Source organism: Sphaerodactylus townsendi, linkage group LG14 (genome assembly GCF_021028975.2).
Source record: "Sphaerodactylus townsendi isolate TG3544 linkage group LG14, MPM_Stown_v2.3, whole genome shotgun sequence".
Taxonomy (NCBI): Eukaryota; Metazoa; Chordata; class Lepidosauria; order Squamata; family Sphaerodactylidae; genus Sphaerodactylus; species Sphaerodactylus townsendi.
The window spans coordinates 28,959,812-28,980,855 of record NC_059438.1 but is presented as its reverse complement, the minus strand read 5'-3'; the positions used below and the strand labels follow the sequence as shown (position 1 = coordinate 28,980,855).

The following is a 21,044-nucleotide window of genomic DNA, read 5'->3' as shown; positions in this document are numbered from 1 at the left end:
CCATTTGCATGGACTTCCAAAAATGTTAAGCTTACTTCTAGGAGCGCTCCGATGTCACCTGTGCATTATGCTGGACAGAGTGTCCGCTGGCTCCTTTCTAATTATACCAGAAAACGACGGGGATTAAAACAAAACAAGCCCACCCACACTAATCTACATTCATGCAGTCTGAAAACCGGAACAGAAAACTCCATGGATTTAGGCTATGCAAACATGTGCTGGAATGGGAGTCGATTACTTTAAAGGAAAAAGAACCTGATCCTTAAACATTAGAGTTTGTTGCCAAACACAGAAAATAAATCCTATGAAAGGAATTAAGATGCAAGCAGGGCATACTCCTCAATCCTTGCATTAAGAATAGATCCCTAAGCAACTTGGCATCTTTCTCTGGGCAGGACTTCTCAGGATAGTGAGCTTCTTTCTCTACCAGCCTAGAAACCCTTGATTTTGGACTGTTATCAAATCTAACTACCCTGGGACTGACTTGGTGTGAATCTGTGTGTATTCATGTGCAGTGAGATTTGAACCAATATTTCCAATGAAGAAACCATACTATTTCATGTTCACGGTAGGCTTTTATGATATGCACCCAGTGGCCTACGAAGGCGTTTCTTAGCTTAGTACAATATTTGATACGCAGTCAGAAATACTGAGCTGTGAAATATAGGCAAGCTATTATCAATGCAATAAGAATAATTCCTTAGTCTGCTCTGGTTTTTTTGGCTCAGATGAATACCCAATGCCAATGTGCAAATGCCCAGATCTTCAAAAGCTGCTACCAGCAAATACACAACTATTTTAAATCCCAATTCAAAAAGAGTGCTCCTGAAACAGACAATTTGCTCTGTGTGTGTGTGTGTGTGTGTGTGTGTGTGTGTGTGTGTGTGTGTGTGTGTGACTCTATGAGCTAACAGCTTTCTAAATTATCATGATACTTCTGATTGTGTCAGCACAAAGACCTTCCCAAAGGGAGAGGGTCTTTATGTTTCAGACCACACGTGATTGTACAAACACCAAGCCGCTATGTCTCTTTGCTCTTACATGTTGGCTGTCATTATGGTTAGCTAACTGTGGTCACTCTGTGTCAGAACCTTTGAAAGAAACTGAAAGACAAGTTTCTTTATGAAGGATGGCACAGCTTATTATTCACAAGATGGCACAGCTTTTGCCAGGAATTGCTATGAATAGATTGAAATAATGATGCTTGGCACAGCAAAGAGACTGGCCCAAATTAACTGGTAAAGGCCAAGCTTTTTGGAGGCTTTGGGAGGCTGTAATTCCTCACCCTCAATTTCAACAGCTAATGAACACTTTCCTCCAAATAAGGTACAAACAATCTCTCACAACCAGTTCTTTTCCTTTAAAAACCTTTACACCTTGGGGCCAGCATACCTGAAGGACTGCTACTCCCACAGGAACCTACCCAGACTCTTTCAGGTCTTCTTCAGAGGCCTGCTTCCTTGACCCCGGGCAACTGAGGTTAGACAGGTGGCAACTTGAGAAAGACCATTCCTGGTTCTGACATCCAAACTTTGGAAAGTTCGCCCCAAGGAGATTAATCTCTCTCCCTCTTCTGTTATCTTCCACTAACTTTTTAAATTTTGTTTTGAATTCCATCAGCAATTCTTATTAGCCCTCTTCCCTGTTTGTATCTCTGTGTTTATACACACACACACAAGACAGAGAGAGAGAGAGAGAGAGAGAGAGAGAGAGAGAGAGAGTAATCAAATACCAAAAATGCACACAAATTTTAACTGAAGGCAACACTTTTAGGGTCAAGTGTCCAGAAGAAAGAACTGGCAGGGAGGGGGAAGGGTCAGTCTACTTAAGCCACTAAAATCATTAGGTCCAGCTTGCTTGTGGGACAGTAGATCTGAGGTTCCAACTCCCAAGTTTCTTTTAATGTTAAAATGAGTGTAGTGGAGTCCAAATCTGATTAAAATGGTAACAGCAACAGTGGACCGACGCTTTCCCCCTTCTCCCAATCTAAATCACTACCACTATGAGCCAGATTCTAAAGAAACACCGGCCTCAATCTAAACTCCTTGGAGAGCCAAAATGGTGCAGTGGTTAGAGCGTTGGACTAGGACCTGTAAGACCCAGGCAGCCTTCCCTTCCCCTCATCTGGCCAACTCATCACCTATCCTCCACCCCCCACCCCCCACCCCCACACACCTCTCCAAGGAAGAAGAGGAGGAGTTTGGATTTATACCCCACCTTTCTCTCCTGTAAGGAGACTCAAGATGGCTTAGAAGCTCCTTTCCCTTCCTCTCCCCACAACAGGTACCTTGTGAGGCAGGTGGGGCTCAGAGATTTCTGAAGATCTGTGACTAGCCCAAGGTCACCCAGCAGGAATGTAGGAGTGCAGTCACACAATACAAAGAGGGGGGAAAACTAGGGAATTCAAATACTCGTTTAACTTAGGCCCCTCCCACACATGCAGAATAACGCACTTCCAATCCATTTTCACAGCTGTTGAAAGTTGATTTTGTTATTCTGCACAGCAAAATCCAGGTGCAAAGTGCACTGAAAGTGGGTTAAAAGTGCATTATTCTGCATGTGCGGAAGGGGTCTTAGAGGGGCAACCCAAAGTTATGATTTTCTTTGGTGTAATCTAGCAGCGCTAACAGACACTAAGTACCAACACCTTTTTCCCCAAATCCTGATGAGGCATCTGATGGGAATTTTACCTATGAGTACTGGCATTTTTTTTAACAAAAAAAGGCTCTGATACCACGTCTTTGGAGGTGACCAGCCCACATTATGGTCCCGAAGGACATCAGCTACAAAGGGAGTGGGAAAGTTGTTCTGACGTCGAAGTTTACTCCGTACTGCCGCTATAGTCATTCCCAATCCGATCAGGTGACATGGTGACACCTTCCTCTTAAAAATATTTTGAAATGTTATGTTTATTGCAGCTGTGATAAATGCATGTGGGAATGGGAAACAAAAGGTGTTAAGAATCACACTGAGGATCAGAAGTGGGAAGAAGCTGAACTAAGCTGAAAGTCTCCTTCACCAAATGCCTTTATAAGTCTACAGAGGCTGAGAGTGTCTCAGTGTGGTGTTAATGGCCAGTGAAGATGAATTCAGCCTCCTGGTTGCTCCTGATTAAAAAGGTAGGTTTTTATCTATTTGTGTATTTATTGTCTATTTATCTATTTGTCTATATTTATCTATCTACCGATAGTGGGTGTTTATCTATTTGTTTGTTAAACTACTTATACTTTACCATTCCTCTTGGCTCAAAATGCCTTAATGATTATTAATGTTTAATAATTACAGTAATAATTCAAACACAAGTTAAAACAAACATAAATTGGCAAACACCAAATAGTTTCCTCCTTGTAAAAGTTGCCAGTTATTCATGGCCCATCTAAGACCTTGGCATACAAACAAACCATGCAGTCCCTTCTAAAGATCTCTAATGAGAGGTCACTCCTCACCTCTCCAAGGAAGAAGAGTTCGGATTTATACCCCACCTTTCTCTCCTGTAAGGAGACTCAAGATGGCTTAGAAGCTCCTTTCCCTTCCTCTCCCCACAACAGGTACTTTGTGAGGCAGGTGGGGCTCAGAGAGTTCTGAAGATCTGTGACTAGCCCAAGGTCACCCAGCAGGAATGCAGGAGTACAGAAACACATCTGGTTCACCAGATAAGCCTCAGCCACTCAGGGCGAGGAGTGGGGAATCAAACCCAGTTCTCCAGATTAGAATCCGCCTGCTCTTAACCACTACTCCATGCTGGCTCTCCATTCCACAGATGAAAAGGACCGATTTTCCAATTGATGCCAGATGAGACACCATAAGTGTGGTAACAGCCAGCAGGTAGCAGCCAGAAGAGTGCAGTTGGCCCACAGGAAGACATGGAAGGAGGCAGACCCTTAGATATGTGGCTCTCAGGCTGTGAAAGGCTTTAAACAGTATCTTGAATTGAACGGGGAAACAAACAGTCTAGAGTTTTGACAAATCCTAAAACATCTGCCTCAATGTCATGATGTCACTTCCACTTTTTGCCCCCATTTCCTCTCAGGTTCTGATAGACAACAGCTGATTTTGCTGGGAGAGCACCTTCCACAGCTAGAAATATGACAATCCTATGGCAGCCAGTGCGGTTGTTTCAAAATGGTGACATTCTGTCATTGCCCAACCCCTGACAACAGTCAGACTGCCACATTCTGGACCAGCTCCTGTTTCCGGAGCAATCTGATGTGGAGCACATTACATTAATCTAACCATGACAAACTTCTAAGGCACAGGTGTCAAACTCGCAGCCCTCCAGATGTTATGGACTACAGTTCCCATCATCCCCTGCCAGCATCATGCTGGCAGGGGATGATGGGGACTGTGGTCCATAACATCTGGAGGGCTGTGAGTTTGACACCTATGTTCTAAGATATTTGCAGTGTCAACCAACCTAAGCAGTTATACCCTTCTATACTCAGTAACTTCAGCAGGCTTAGAAATATATCTCTCTGCTCAGGATGGTACCATAAGAAACATGTACCAAGTTGCCAAAATCTGTAATGATCCCTTGGAACCACAGAAAGTTTTCTTTCTATGCGGGTGCTGTCAAGTTGAAGTTTCCTTATGATAACCCCAGCAAGGGGCTTTAAAGGCAAATGAGAAGCAGAGGTGATTTGCAGTGACGAACGGAGGGGGAACTGCGCCCGGGGCATGAACTGCCCATGTGCACCCTCCCCGCCCCCGAAATGCCCTGCCCCTCCCCTGCCTCCCCACATCACTGCAATGGCGCCCCAGATGCCCCCATTGCAGCTACGCACCTGGTGGTTTACCATTGGTTTACCCTGCAGAATTTTCCTTGCTGGTCTCCCAAGTATCAAGTCCTGTTTATTGCTTTTATTGCTATTTTATTTGTATTTGATTCTGTTTTAAATGCATTTTTAAATGTAAGCCACCCTGAGTCCCCTATGGGGAAAGAATGTGAGATATAAATTAAATAAACAAACCTTGCTTAGCTTCCGAGATTTGACAAGATTGGGCTATATAGCATGCCACTTCCCTTCCCTTCCTTTCTATAACCATCTCCGAATAGTCAAAGTGCTTTTTAGACTTCCATGCTCTTAACAATAAGTCTGTAAGCCGGTGTTATTCAGGGGAATATCCACTGAATGAGCCTCACTAAGGCTCATTCCGCACACGCAGAATAATGCACTTTCAAGCTGCTTTCAGGGCTCTTTGAAGCTGTGCGGAATGGCAAAAACAGTTGTGAAAGCAGCTTGAAAGTGCATTATTTTGCGTGTGCGGAATGAGCCTAAGCAAACTTCGTGCAGACTTCATGGCTTTTGTGACAGTAGAACAATTGGGGCTTTAAAACACTCATGCTGTTTGTTTCCTGGGCACCTAAACCTGTGGCCCTGCTGCTTAAGAGTTGAAGGACACGATCCAATCAGAGATGTGCATTCCCTACTGATTCACTAAGTAAATTGAACATAAGCTTAAATCTCTTCTGTGGGAAATCAGTAATGATGAGAAAGTGATTATCTTTGGCTGGAGAGAGTTCTCATTCTCCCCCCCTCCCCCCCATCCCTGAACAGCGCTGCGATGCCTTAAATTGCAATGCTTAAATGTAAACCTTCTTTTCCAGTCCTCAACCCGAGGGTACAATTTGTTTTGGATGAATACATTCATACATGTGTGCATTAAGAATTCCAGAAAGGAAGGCAGCTTAGATTTCTGTGGCACCTTAAAAATTTAGCATTGTTTAATGCACAGTTGAGGGTTGGGATTCGCAGATCCATTCCTCTAGCGCTGTGGTGGTGAACCTTTGGCACTCCAGATGTTATGGACTACACTTCCCATCAGCCAATTGGCCATGCTGGCAGGGGCTGATGGGAAGTGTAGTCCATAACATCTGGAGTGCCAAAGGTTCGCCACCACTGCTCTAGCGCTCTTCTGTTAGAGGAAGGCTCCTTCTGCCAGAAGAAAGCACCTTTGCTAGTGGAACAGTTTTTCAAGATCCAACAATAACTCTGTTAAAACTAAGATGGTGCATTCATTTTAGAATGCAAGTGAGTAGTTAGAAGTGTGCACCCTTTGGGGGGGGTGACATTTTTTCGGTTTCAGGTTTAATAAACCCAGCATTTTAAAGAAAATCTGGGGAGGAAAAGTCAATTCCTTTACAGATATGGGATTCTGAATTTTTTCTCAAATATCTGACAATTTTCGGATCTGTTAAACCCTATGGGAAGCTTTTGTGGTAAAATTAGTTTCAGCTCGATTCTCAGTCTAAAATTTCATGACTCCCTTCTAGCAATGGTAGGAACATTTTTCGGCAACACTGCACTCTTTGGGGAGTCTTTGTGAGGCTTTTGGGGGTTAAGTTTGCATCAGGAGATCCAATTTTACAGGTGCCCCGCTTTCCTTCATTTGGGGTCCCATAAAATTGGACACCCGACCCAATATTCACCAAACATGGCAGTTCTCCTGAGAGGCACCTGCAGCTCTGAAAATTTGGTGCCTCTCCCTTGAAAAACAGCCCTCCCACAAAGAGCTCTGGAAAGATTCGTCACAGAGTTCTATGGAAGCTGATCTCTTTAAAAGTTAAAGGGAATGGCTTCTATGTTAGTTAATGGGGGAAATCTGTGGTGCTCTGGGGGAGTTATTTGGGCACCTACATTTTCTTCCATTGTTTCCAATGGAGCACAGATGGGGGCACCCTCTTTGGGAGCCCATAAAATTGGACTCCTTGACCCAGTCATCACCAAACTTAGGGACCTTGTGAGAAAAGTCATCTGCAGCTACAGTCTAGCTCCGTGGTGGCGAACCTTTGGCACTCCAAATGTTATGGACTACAATTCCCATGCTGGCAGGGGCTGATGGGAATTGTAGTCCACAACATCTGGAGTGCCAAAGCTCTACCTCAATGTTAGTTAAGGGGGAAACTTTGTGGGGCTCTGGGGGAGTTATTTTTTTTTAATGTAGGTGCACCAAATCTGCAGTTCAGCTGGTGGCTCTCCTTACATAAACCCCCAAGTTTGATGAAGATTTGGTCAGAGGGCACAGTTTTATGGGCACTCAATTTTTTCTCCATTGTTTCCAATGGAGCTCAGATGGGGGCACCCTCTTTGGGAGCCCATAAAATTGGACTCCTTGACCCAATCTTCCCAAACTCAGGGGTACTTTCACTTGCAGGTACGCTGCAAATTTGCTGGCTCAGTCTCAAAAAAACCGTCCCCTTTCCCTGGGATCTGCAAAGATAATGGACCTGAAACACCAAATATGCTAATTTTTTTGGCTTTGCATTTTCAGCTCCGCTAAAATTGTGCCTCTTTTTTCAGCTAAAAAAAAGCCAAAACGGCTTTTCTCCAGCTTTTTTCAGTTTAGTATATCCAAATGCATACCCTTATGAGTGAGGTGCTATGGCTCAGTGGTACAGCATCTACTTGGCATGCAGAACGTCCCTGGTTCAGTTCCCCACATCTCCTGTTAAAAGGATCAGGCAGGAGGTGATGTAAAAGACCTCTGTCTGAAACCCTAGACAGCTGCTATTGGTAACAGTAGACAGTGCTGATCCTGATAGACCGGTGGCCTGACTTGGCACCAGGCAACATACATTCGTGTTCAAAAGCCAAGAGTCTAACCTTTCTCACACTCACCACTATAAAAATCCTTCCCTCTGCCTGAGCCAGAGAGTCAGTATGTTAAATGGGAAACAGAACTGCTCCCATAATTTGCTCCCATAAATTCTCCTCAGAATTCTCACAGATGAATTCTGATGTCATTCCATTATTTATTAGATATGTTCTGAAGATACGACTATTAGCTGGATGTTCACCAGATAGTTGATAGCTGTGAACAATCTGGTGAACAAGGTTTGTTTCCCCACTCCTACATGCGAAGTTTGTCAGGTGATCATGGGCTAGTCACAGTTGCTTGGGCAGTAGCAGACTTTAGCATGGCTATCTCTCTGGAATGTAGATAATTTATAACAGGAAATTACACTCCAGATGTTATGGATTGCTACTCTCCCTTATCAGTCTTCGCCAGCATGGCCAATTGGCCATGCTCAAAGGGGCTGATGGGAATTGCAGTCCATAACATCTGGAGTGCCAAAGGTTCGCCACCACGGATTTATAAGATTGCAAACTGGTAGGTAAAATTCTTGAGAAGGCAAACTTCCAGACAACAGCAGCCTCCTACACAGTTTGAATTCTGTATCCACTACTCTGCTTTTCTTAAGAAAGAAAATATAGCACGGAAAATGGTATAAATTACATATTAAAGTAAACATTTATATGTAACCCGCCAGGAATAGCTGACTAATGTACCCTCTGTGGTATATAGCTAGCTCTATGAATTACGAATCTTTACTTTAAAAATATTCAATGAAGAATAAACTTGAGAGTTAGTTTTGTTGTACATCGCTCTAGTCTGTTCAGAGTTAATCAGAATTATAGCCATTATTGTTTCAGATGTATATAGAAGTTTCTTGGGCTCATTCCGCACATGCAGAATAATGCACTTTCAAACTGCTTTCAGTGCTCTTTGAAGCTGTGCGGAATGGCAAAATCCACTTCCAAACAGTTGTGAAAGTGGTTTGAAAATGCATTATTTTGCGTGTGCGGAAGGGGCCTTGCTTTCTGGGATCTTTGAAACAGCAACATGTTGGCTAACTGCATATTATGAACACTTTGCTCCTACTGGACCAATATGAATCTTCCCCAGAGATTTGATAGCTGAGACGTACCTTTCCTGAGGCACATTTCACTCTTACAGAAAATTATTACTTTAAGGATTATTTATTCTGAGGACCCAAGTGGTGGTGGACAATGCCATCAAGTTGTAGTTGACTTATGACTACTCCAAGGTTTTCAAGGCCAGAGATAAACAGAGGTGGTTTGCCACTGCCCGCCTCTGCAATCTGCATAACAATCTTGGACTTCCTTGGTGGTCTCCCATCTAAGTACTAACCAGAGCTACCCTGGTATAGCTTCAGAGAGCTGGCAAAATCTGACCAGCTGGGTCATCCAGGTTATGGCAGGACCAAACTATGGTCCTTCCCACACAATTCATTTAAAGCATTTTGAGGCAGGAAATAAAACCTTTCATCCATGGAGTTCCACATGGTTTTTACCCCCTTTGGTTTCCAAAACATTTTATTTCCAGTCTCAGAATGTTTCAAATGAATCCCATCTTAAAACGATTCTTGAGGCTGAAATGTTTTCAAAATGGCTTCCTTGCTGTGTGTATCTCTTTAAACCCTTTTCCACACCTCTCTGCCTTTCCCAAACTTCCTCACTGGCGTCATTTTCTTGAGCTCACTGTCCATTCCCCCCCCCCCGCCCCCGGCCTGTTTATTTGCTCATTCTGTGAGGGTTTTGTGTGGGTTTTTTTTCATTTTGGGAAAGGGTCATCTTCAAGGGATCAATTATAAGAGGTATGGAGAACGCTACACAAAGCTGTGCAGCGTTGAAGCATCAATTCATCCGATGAACTAAAAAAGGGGGGGACTCGTGTAATGGCGGCCATGGATTGTTTTGAGGGGGCGAGAGCGAGAATACATTGTGCTGAAGGGGGAGATTGAAAATATTTTAGAAATGTTTTCAGTGATTTTTGCAGAAAGGGATACGTTACATTTTCCTTATGCTCTTCCCAGATCCACTCCAATAATTACGCTTGCTTTCAGGCTTGCGCTGCAAATTCCATACTCTGAACTCAATTCCCAGATGTGGAGATCCTAATTCTAAGCTGACCCAAGGTCACCCAGCAAGCTTCGATGGCAGAAAACAGATTTGAACCTGGTCCTCCCAGACCCTAATTTGATTCTCTGCTCATTATACAACACTACTTCCCCGGATGGGGAAACACACACATAGTTATCAATACATGGAAGGTTTCCCCTCAGGGCAAAAGGATTCAGGACGCCTACTGAAACCAGCTTCACTCACAGGAATGTCGTCTTCAGCGCCAGCGCAGGCTCCTGAATCAGGGAAGTGCCAGCGCCATGGCTGCATTGGTGCCCAGGTGTCATAATGCCATGCGTCTCCCCAACATCACCATTAGTGCCCCCAGCATCAATGCCCCATATGGCATCATGAATAGAATTTACACTAACAAGGGCCCCTTCCGCACACGCAAAATAATGCGTTTTCAAACCACTTTCACAACTGTTTGCAAGTGGATTTTATTTTATTTATTTATTTATTTATTAGGCTTTTATACCGCCCCATCCCCGGAGGGCTCTGGGCGGTGTACAGCAGATAAAATGACAATATAAACAATTAGACATTTAAACAATTAAAAGCAGCGATAAAACATTTAAAAGCAGCGATAAAGCAGACATTTAAACATTTAAAAGCAGCGAGAAATTTAGTTTACACAGTCTCAATAATATATGGTTGGCGCCCGATATTCCAGATTTAAAATTCCCTCTCCCCTGGAAAGGGAGGCATGGCGAGTCTCGTTGGATGGTATGTGGCCTAGGTGTCAGCTTTAAAGAGCACTGAAAGCAGTCTGAAAGTGCATTATTCTGCATGTGCGGAATGAGCCAAGGGGGTCATGCTACCTCCTGAGGAGTTCCTCCCACCCCAAGGTTACACCTTAAGTCTCCTTGAAGCAATTTCATTAGGAAAACTTGAACAGTGATTGGTTTTTCTTCAAAACATAACCGTTATTTTCAAAATGGTATAATATGGTTTCTATTTGGTAAGGAGCCCATACAAGGCATTATGTAGGAACAGATTCTTGAGCTTAAAAGACACATTTACAACTTCTTTAAGAGCACTGCTCATTGAATATACCACTTGGTAAAATGTAAACCTCAATATATAATATAAAACAATGCAACCAAAGATAGTTACTATTGTGTTTCAGCAGCGAGATCCCTGAGAGGGTGCTGGCAATTCAGTTCAGCTGACGTTATAACAATGTTTGCCTGCCACCGAACACTATGTTTTTGACAACTGCACCGAGCGCTCCCAGATTGTTCTGACACTTGCACCTGAAGGCGCTGAGATGTGGAACTGTTGGTGCTGTTTCCGTTGTTACAGAATGTTAAGTCTGTTTTCTGTAATTACCCGTCCATAATCTTCGACCCACAAACCATCCATTTGTTCGTTCCAGCATTAGATTTGAGAAGACACAGGTAAACAATGGCATCGGGCAGCTATTGCGGTTAGTAAAAGTGTGCCATCCTCTATAAATGATGAACTTCCAGAAACTTTCTCACAAAAGGACTGTTCGCTAAGAGCATCTGGTAGGGATACCATGGCATTGGCAAGCTGTGTTGCAGAAAACTTTTTGGTTGCTAAAGTGACTACTTTGCAAAAACTTTTTTTCCCCATCACGTCATGGACGTACAGCAACCCCATAGGGCAGTGTTCCCAACCCTTCCTCACTTGCGTACCCCTTGGCAACCCATTTCCCTAAAATTGTACCCCCTTATTAGCAAACCCAGGAGCCGTGTGGCATAGTGGTTAAGTGCTTGCACTGCCACTCACACAGTCAGGAGTTCGAACCCCCTGTGGGTCAGATATCCTGGCAGCTGGCTCATGGTCAACTCAGCCATCCATCCATTCCTTGGTCAGTAAATGAGTAGCACATAGCTAGGGGGTAAAGAATAGCTGGGGAAAGCAATGGCAAACTACCCCACAAAAACGGCTTGCCTATGAAATCACTGCTTGCAGTGGTACCCCAGGGTCGAACACGACTGAAGGGGAAACTTTACTTTATTAGCAAACCCATTACATAATTTTTTCACATATCTCCAAATGCTCTGGTGTGTACCTTGAGGGTACAATTATCCCAGGCTGGGAACCACTGATGTAGGGCTTTCAAGGTAAGAGATGTTCTGAAGTTGTTTGCCATTGCCTGTCTCTGCCTCATGACCTTGGTGTTCCTTGGAGATTTCCCATCCAAATACTAGCTAGGACTGACCCAGCTTAGCTTTTGAGATCTGACAAGATCAGGCTACCTTTGGTCAATCCAGGGCATACACGAAGGTGTGGCTTTCTCTGTGCCACACTAACTGGGTACAGGATAGATTCTCAGTCAATGTCTATCTTCAATTGGTTAGCTCTATATCTTGACTGTTTCTTGGAATTTTGCTTTTCCTCTGAAGTCCAGTAAAGACTGAAACCATCAATGCTTCTGAAATCAAGAGGCTTGGAATGGAGCAACTCAGGAAACATGAATGCGCTGTACATCTCCATGTCATATATGCCTCCAAAAACATCTCAAATGTGTAGCATCCTTCACTGACAGATCAGATTCCAGTTAAATATAATTGCTGAGTTGAGAGCATACTTCTTTGAAACAAAATGAACATACATTTCACAGGAAAAATTAAATGTGGCCCCTCGTCATGGCAATCTTGTAAAAAGTAAACCAATCTTCTAGACACATAGTGAGGATCCTCTAATTTGTTCTGCCATCTATCTGCCTCCTACAGACAGCAACGCTTCCGCATGAATTGGTGTTTTCACTTCTGTCTGGAGTCCAGAAAGGTCAAAAAGTGTTGATGGGTTATGATATAGTTCATTTCTTAACACTATGCTAACAAGTTCCTTAGAGAACTTGGGCTGCTCATTCTCTCCCAGTCTAACCTACCTCACAGAGGTATAACAATGATAAAGGGGGTGAAAAGCCTGAGTTGCTTGGAAGAAAGGCAAGCTATAACCATGTACTTGCAAAAATTCAGTGAAATACACGAGTGGCAGCCACCTTTAACCTCACCGTTTTAGAAACTCTCGTTTTTTTCTAGCTTTGTGATACGTTTAAAATAAATGAAATAGATTTGCAAAATAGATCTTTTGCCACTGGTGTGATGTCAGCACAGCACCCCATTTTTAGTAGGACTAACCCTCGCTGAGTAGGATGGGATTCGGTTGTGGTGGGTTTCCCGGGCTGTGTGGCCGTGGTCTGGTGGATCTTGTTCCTAACGTTTCGCCTGCATCTGTGATACACCTCTGAAGATGCCAGCCACAGATGCAGGCGAAATGTTAGGAACGAGATCCACCAGACCACGGCCACGCAGCCCAGAAAACCCTCCACAACCAATTGAATCCAGCCCTGAAAGTCTTCGACAATACATAGAATGGGATTTACTTCTAGGTAGCCCTGTTTAGGGTTGTTCCTAAGTTGCCATGGTCCCAACGGGAGTAAAGTTATGTTTGTAAAAATTATAATATCAACGACAATCAATTCTAATCAACTCAATCAATTCTAATCAACTTTATGTACACTGAGAGCATATGCACCGGAGACAAATTCCTTGTGTGTCCAATCACACTTGGCCAATAAAGATTCTATTCTATTCTATTCTAATCCTAAATGAATCACAGTACAGAGAGTAAGATGACAGGACAAGGAAGAAACAACAGATAGGCCAAGGGAAGCAGCAGAACAAAGCTGGTGGAATTGGAGGGTAAAAGTAAGCCAATCGTTGTTGAGGAGGTGGAGTCTTGAGAGAAAGAATATAAAACATTCAGTCCCAGAATCTAGGCTGTAGCAAGGTTGCTGTTACAAGGAGCAGATCCCTCACCCCAAAGTGGGATTGAGACTTACCTAGTGGGGATCAGATATTGAAACAGTGGTGGAGATCCAATAGGTCAGTGGTGGCGAACCTATGGCACTCCAGATGTTCATGGACTGCAACTCCCATCAGCCTCTGCCAGCATGGCCAATTGGCTGATGGGAATTGTAGTCTATGAACATCTGGAGTGCCATAGGTTCGCCACCACTGCAATAGGTTAACTGTTAGAGTTGCCAGCTACAAGTTGAGAAATTCCTGGCAATTCAGGAGTTAGACCTGGGGCAGGCAAGGTTTAGGGAGGGATAATAATGCTATAGAATCCACTTTGTAAAGTAGCCATTTTCTCAGGGGAATCGATTTCTGTCACCTGGAGATCAGTTGTAATATTGGGAAATTTGCAGGTCGGCAATCCTACTAATTGTGATAGGGAACTTTGTTTTCTGGCCAGCTTCTTTCAATGAGCATTTTACCTGGTGTGCTCGTAGCACACTGTGTGTTCATCCGCCCTGTTTTCATAACGGTTCTTTCACTTATTCAATTGTTACAGCAGTTAATTAATAAATTAGTATTTTCTGTTCCCTCTGCATGGTCCTTCATGCCTCATATTTGGCCACACAGCATATTTGGCCATGCACACTGACTAAAGTGGGAGTTCGGGTTGGGGGGGGGGGGTGTTTTAGGTCCTTACCAATCTAGTCCTTGAACCGAAGTGGGGGAAACCAGAAAAATCCTTGCCTATTTAGGGGTTGGAGGGGACTTGCGAGTTCCTTGAAAAGGAATCCTCAACTACAAAAAAACCTCTCCGTGACCGTGTCCCTTTCTATGTCACTTACAATAAAGGGGTTCATTGTTCTGCAGTTTTAATACTTCAGTCACATGTTTTCTTATGTGATGTACCACTAAAAGGACACTGAGGTCTGTCAAGACCCCAATTTCAAGTGAATAGAGAGAAATAGAACGCTGCACACCAAGATAGTGAGAATCCACATGATGAAGACTCTAACAGCACAATGACAATAGTCATTTTCTTCGAACCTAGAAGCCTAAAGTATAGTGATGTAATACATACTGTATTTCTTTTGTCAGTCGCACTTCTAGGTTTTGAGTTGGGGGTGAAATGATCAAGATTACTGTGTAGCTCCACAGAAATAATCATTGGGACAGATTCCTGGAACCAGCCATATTTCATGATACCCATATGCTATAAACAATGGTCCTTCTCATAATTTTGATCTAGTAAATTGGAGACATTTCCATATCAAACAAAAACAAAACTTTGGCAATTGACATCTATTTGACCTCAGTACCAGATGGGCAAAATGAAGAAAAATAGTGTGCTGTTATTGCCAGGAAAACCTTGTTCCAAGTTTACCATATTAATTCTAATACTCAGAGACATGTTCAGCTGAGCCCTTTTACATGAATGAGCAATCCCTGTCAATCTAGAACAGGATATCCCTCACCCATCTCAAGGGAAGGAGGAAGACACAATCAGGTTTTTTGCTTAACATTTAAATAGCAAATAATTGGTTGGATTCAGCCAGGTTTCTTTAAGATGTTTGTATGAGTTCTGGAACATCCCCTCTCCCATCTTTGCCTAGATCCGTGGTGGCGAACCTTTGGCACTCCAGATGTTATGGACTACAATTCCCATCAGCCCCTGCCAGCATGGCTAATTGGCCATGCTGGCAGGGACTGATGGGAATTGTAGTCCATAACATCTGGAGTGCCAAAGGTTCGCCACCACTGGCCTAGATTAATGGCTCCCTGATTTTTTTTGTTGTTATGATGATCCCCAAATCAATAAAACTGCATAACTCTGGGATCCGGATTCAGAGGCATCACAACTCACTTTTGGATCGGGATCCACAAGCTGGAAAACGCTGACCTAGATTAACATTATTTCAAGATGGAGAATGTGCACTTTTTATGCACCAGTGGAAAAAGAAATCACTTGATGGGCAATCCAACTGTCCCTTTTATGGCAGAAACAGAGTAAGGAGAACAGGGTTTGTAACACCATTCGAAGCAAAACCCCATTCTTTCTGAGGACAACCAGGTAGGTACTTGCAAATTATCACAGGCTTAGTTGTCTGAATGCATAAAATAACTTCCAGACAACCAGGCAAGAAAGCTTTGAAAAAGCAGGTTCTTTTAGTTCACAGCTACCTAATAACACTGGGATATGTGACGAGAAGACTAGTGAAAAATGTTGAGGGTTGGTAGCTGTTATGAGTTTATCTGCAAAAACTGGCCCATTTCATGTGCAACTTTGGAGCAAGAGGAGGATGTATGCCATCGGCCACACTGAGGGTCAATTTATATAACCAGCAGGTATTTTTTTTCTCAGATTGTACCACTTCAAACTAAAGGAGGGGGGTTGCATGTTTGAATTCTCTTCTTAAAAGTCATCCCTGCTTGTGGAAAACCAGGATATTAGAAGGAAGCACTCCGTTCATCTTTTCCCTGATATGCAATTTTTCTACATCAGAATGTTTGGTTTCATTCACACATGCAACACTCCACCTGCAGCTGCAAGTGGTACAATCTATATAGAAAGCTGAACTTGATTCCACTGATTGTATATGCTAGCCCTCAGTCTGGAGTGACAGTTCTACCCAGAGCAACCTGGCAGATCAGATCATACACGATCATCAGCTTAAAAAAAGGAGAATGCTTGTATTTTTCAGCCTGAAGCTTTATAGACAAAAAATTGGTTGTTTTACCCTCGCCACCCTTCAGCTTGAAAGCTTTCCCACAATGCCAACACACACATGTGAATGCATTAAGAACACCACTGAATTAGGGAGAAACTAACCTTGATTGCTGATCCTCTGGCAGAACTCGTGTCACACCGTACAAAGGAGAGAGACCTCCACTCCCGATGCAGCAGGAACTTGCCAAAAAGTAGAGAGGGACAAAACGATCACACAGACCCCAGAGAACTTGGTCCTTGGCAGCCGTGACAACAACAGAAAGATCAAGACAGACCTCTGGTTTGTGTGTTTTTTTTCCCATGTTCAGCTGTTGGCTCCGCAAGCTTGTTATCTTAGCTGCTGTAAGGCAGCACACACCTTGGTGAATGTAGTTTGTTCAGGAGCATGTGCAAACCGAAAAACGTATCCCATTTTGACAAATCAACGATCCCTCTCCCCCTCCACACCCTAAGCCGCAAGAGTGTTGCTGAAATCATACTGCCTTCTGTGATAGATTCTCTTGCCTTCCATTGTGGAAATACTGCCATTAAAAATGGCAAGACATCTATCCAAGCGGATGCCCATTGGGACTGATGTATGGTACTAGGCAGCGCACAAATCCAAAAGACTGCCTGAACGTATTTGTTCGCTCGCTTGTTCTTATCCCCAGCGCCTTTGATCTGTTGTGCACTTGGACCAAACTTATAATAAGAATAATAAATAATGTTCCAATTTTCTTTTCTTTTATTTTTAAAAAAAGGTCTTTGAAAATACTAGCTATGTCTTAAAAAAAACGAACAAAAAACTCCACAGATTTTTGTTTCTTGGGATAAAAAGCACATGACTCGTATTGTCAGAAATATAACAGTATTAAAGGTACGTATCAAGAAACGGATCTGGGTTTTTAATAATTTAAGGCTCACCAAGAAAACAAAAACCCAACTCTTGACGACAAAAACGTATTCTGCTAGAAGGCTGAAAGTATCACATTCACATCACAGAGGAGAAAACTGATTCTGTACTTTAAAAAAAAAAGACGGGGAATGTGTTCCTTAGGTAAAAGTCATTAAAAGCTTTCATGAAGCTCTGAGTCCTAGAAAAGTGCCTTTTTTCCTTCAATCAGTAGAATGACACATACAGAAAATAGAAATATTTCAGGTTGAAAACTACAGTACCGACAAATAATTCATTTACTGTGGGGAGAGGGGAGGGTGGACTAGTAAATTGTGCTACAAATTAGCTGTTTAGAAACCACTTCGTACGTATGGTATTTTTGCTTTACTAAAATAAACATCTGCAAACAGCATTCAGTGCACTTGTTAAGGGCATCAAAGCCTCGGGGAGGTGAAGCCGGCTTGATCATATCTGGTTTCGTAAACAGGAGGAACTCTCCATCTCATGGGAAAAGATTTTTCTTTTAAAAAACCCTTGCCTTTCCTGGAGGTTTCTTTAGTACGGCTACCCTATTTAAAATATATCCTAATTTAATTAACTAAGTGGCAGTGTTAGGTACCCTTCCCAATGATGCCATCACAGCAGCCCACACCCCCATGGGTGTCTCGTGTCCTATAAGTCTGTTTCCCTATTGGTGTCTAGACAGAGTGCATAGAGAGATTTTTTGAGATCTACGTTGCTTTTAGCTTTAATATTGGCTTTCTCTACTGATCCCGTTCCGTTGTTGACCCCTTCTGCGTTCTCCAAGTGCACAACAGATTTGTCCAAAGAGTTTTTGCTCATGCGCCTCTTCAAGTCCCCAGCTGCGCTGCCTTGAGCACTGCTAGGATCGTCCTTCAGGATGGCCTGCTCTTCGTGGTCCGTTTCTCGGTGGTAGAAGTAGTTGAAGTTGGACACGATGACAGGGACGGGCAGGGCAATGGTGAGCACGCCCGCAATGGCACACAAGGAGCCCACAATCTTGCCCCCGACTGTGACAGGCCTCATGTCTCCGTAGCCCACTGTGGTCATGGTGACCACCGCCCACCAGAAGGCATCCGGGATGCTCGAAAAATGTGACTCGGGGTCATCGGCCTCAGCGAAATAGACGGCGCTGGAGAAGAGGATCACCCCGATGAACAAAAAGAAGATGAGGAGCCCCAGTTCTCTCATGCTAGCTTTCAAAGTCTGCCCCAAGATCTGCAGCCCCTTGGAATGCCGGGAGAGCTTGAAGATCCGGAAGACCCTCACCAGGCGGATGACCCGGAGGATGGCCAAGGACATGGCTTGCTGCTGACCCCCGTTGCCGGCGGCGCCGGGCTGCTCCCTCTTCTGCTGCTCCTGCGCCAGCTCTGTGCCCAAGGTGATGAAGTAGGGGATGATGGCCACTATGTCAATGATGTTCATGATGTTCCTGGAGAACTCGGGCTTGCTGGGGCAGGCGAAGAAGCGCACCAGCAGCTCGAAGGTGAACCAGATGACGCAGGTGGTCTCGATGATGAAGAAGGGGTCGGTCAGGGTGCTGGGGGGCGAGGGGTGCTGCCGGGGGACCTCCCCCGAGGTGGCGTTGAGGGGCGAGATCAGGGGCACGTGGAGCTCCCGCTCGTCGCGGAACTCGGGCAAGGTCTCCAGGCAGAAGGTGATGATGGAGATGAGGATGACCAGGACGGAGACGATGGCGATGCCCCGGGCGGAGCTGGAGCTCTCGGGGTACTCGAAGATGAGCCAGACCTGGCGCTGGAACTCGTTGGCGGGCAGGGGCTTCTCCTCCTCCTTGATGAAGCCCTCGTCCTCGCGGAAGCGCTCCATGGCCTCCTCGCCCAGCTGGTAGAAGCGGATCTCGTCGGCGAAGACGTCGATGGAGACGTTGACCGGGCGCCGCAGCTTGCCGCCGGACTGGTAGAAGTAGAGGATGCCGTCGAAGCTGGGCCGGTTGCGGTCGAAGAAGTACTCGTTGCGCAGGGGGTCGAAGTAGCGCATGCGCTTCTGGGGGTCGCCCAGCAGCGTGTCCGGGAACTGGTTGAGGGTGCCCAGCTGGGTCTCGAAGCGCAGCCCGGAGATGTTGATGAGCACCCGCTGCTGGCCGGGCAGGGCGCTGCCGCTCTCCTCCTCCTCCTCCTCCTCGGCCGACGACGACGACGGGCCGCCCGCGGACGACGGGCCCCGCGCCATGGCCATGCCCAGCCGGTGGTGGCCTTCCTCGGGCGCCACCGTCGCCTCTTCGGCCGGCGGCAGCGGCGGGCGCAGGAGGAGGCCGCGGGGCAGCACCGCCGGCGCCGGCGGGGGCGGCGGGGGCACCGAAGACCCCCCGGCCGCCGCCTCGCCCTGCTGCTCGGCCCGCTCGGCCGCCGCCTGCGGGCAGCCCTCCTTGCCGCCGCACTCGCTCAGCCAGGCGGCCGACGGGGGCAGCTGCAGCAGGTCACCCCTGCGCCGCGGCGCCCGCCCGCCGCCCGCCTCGCCGCCGATGGCCGTGGCGCCGCCGTTCTCCAGCGTTACCAGCGCCAGCTCCATGGGCGGCGGCGGCGGCGGCGCAGCAGGAGGAGGCCCCGACAGCAGCGGCAGCGGCGGCAGCAGCGACGACTACGGCGCCGGCCCCGGGAGGCGACCAGCATGCTGCGCCGCCCCGCGCGCCTCCCCGGCCGCCGCTGCCTCCTCCTCCTCCCGGTCCCGCTCCGGGACGCCCGCCGGGGAAGCCGCCGCGGCTGGGCTGACGTCAAGCGAGGATTCCGGCTCTGCGCGGCCCCGGCGGGCGGCTGGTCTCGAGCCCCTGGTGCTGGCGCTGCATCCACCGCCGGGGCGAGCGCGGGCTCTGCGCGCCACGAGCCAGCCGAGCGCCCGCCCCGAGGAGGCGGAGGAGACGCGCCGGTTGGCTTGGCGCGCAGGCCGAGCGAGCGAGGGAGGGGCGCACGGGAAGACGCGGGGGGGGGGGGCTCGCCGGGGCTTTTCCCGCCCCGCCTCCGAGGCGGCTGTGGGATGCACCTGTTGGGCAGGTTGGAGAAGCGGGGTCCCCAGGTGGGCAGGGCTGGCCGTTGCCAAGCGGGGCTCCCTGCCGGACCCGCGGAAGGTGGCGCGCAGCAGACGGGGAAGCGGCTCAGGCTGCGCAGGGCTTGGCACGGGGGAGGGGAGGGACGGAGGGAGAGCGTGGGGCTGCGCGCCACCCAAAGGGGACTTGCGGGGATGCCAGTGGCAATCGATGGCGCGCTGGGAGACACCTCCCGGGGGGGGGGGCTGGAGCGGCTGCGGGAGTGTGGGGATGCTTCGCTCTCTGCGCAGGAGGGACGTGGCGCAGCCCCCCCACCCACCCGCGGGGGGGGGGCAGAGATGGCGGGGCCTGGCCGGGGGGCAATATGAATTGGCCCCGATGGCGAACAGTAATGTGGAAAGCGACCCTGTGGCTCGGGGTTTGTCGTCTGCAACATGGGCTGACTGCAGTCCTCCCATTGCTGCATCTTTGGCTGATGGGAAATTGGTCCCAGACGCCTGCAGTCGTGAAGCTCCCATTCTTGCAACCCGAGTGGATGCGCGCTGGCTGCTTCACTTGCACAGAGATCCCTGGAATGCATCCGGGTTTTGTCATTCTTGCCAGCATGGATGCCTCTGCCAGAGCATCACTGCCACAAAGGCCTCTGGGCGGTTGCCCTGGCCTGCCAAACCCAACCTGGCATCTGCAGAGTCTCTTTTTGAAAAGAACAGGCGTCCTTTTGCCTCCCTCCCCTCCTCCCTGCGTGCACAAACATTCCTCTCCCCCACCCCGCAAAGCACATGCCTCCACCCAAACACACAGCAGAGCGAGAGAGCGCGGTAGAAGATTACAGTGCCGTGGCTCTGTTCGTGGATTATTTGTTAAAAGGATTTTACACACATGGAGGCTGGCAGACTTGCACAGCGGAGTGTATGAACAGAACGGCCAGCATGAATTAATG

At 46.7% G+C, this 21,044-nt stretch overlaps 1 protein-coding gene across 2 annotated transcripts in view; it reads right to left on the bottom strand.

Annotated features, from left to right (window-relative positions):
- The window catches only part of LOC125443456 (potassium voltage-gated channel subfamily A member 5-like), a 103,040-nt gene extending 83,142 nt beyond the window's left edge, over positions 1–19,898 (bottom strand). For both annotated transcript variants that reach the window (XM_048515582.1, XM_048515581.1), the window contains exon 1: positions 16,311–19,898. In XM_048515582.1, the coding sequence (XP_048371539.1) occupies positions 17,755–19,632 (1,878 nt within the window). In that variant the 5' untranslated portion in view covers positions 19,633–19,898 and the 3' untranslated portion in view covers positions 16,311–17,754. The remainder of the gene's footprint in view (positions 1–16,310) is intronic.
- Positions 19,899–21,044: the final 1,146 nt, after the last annotated feature.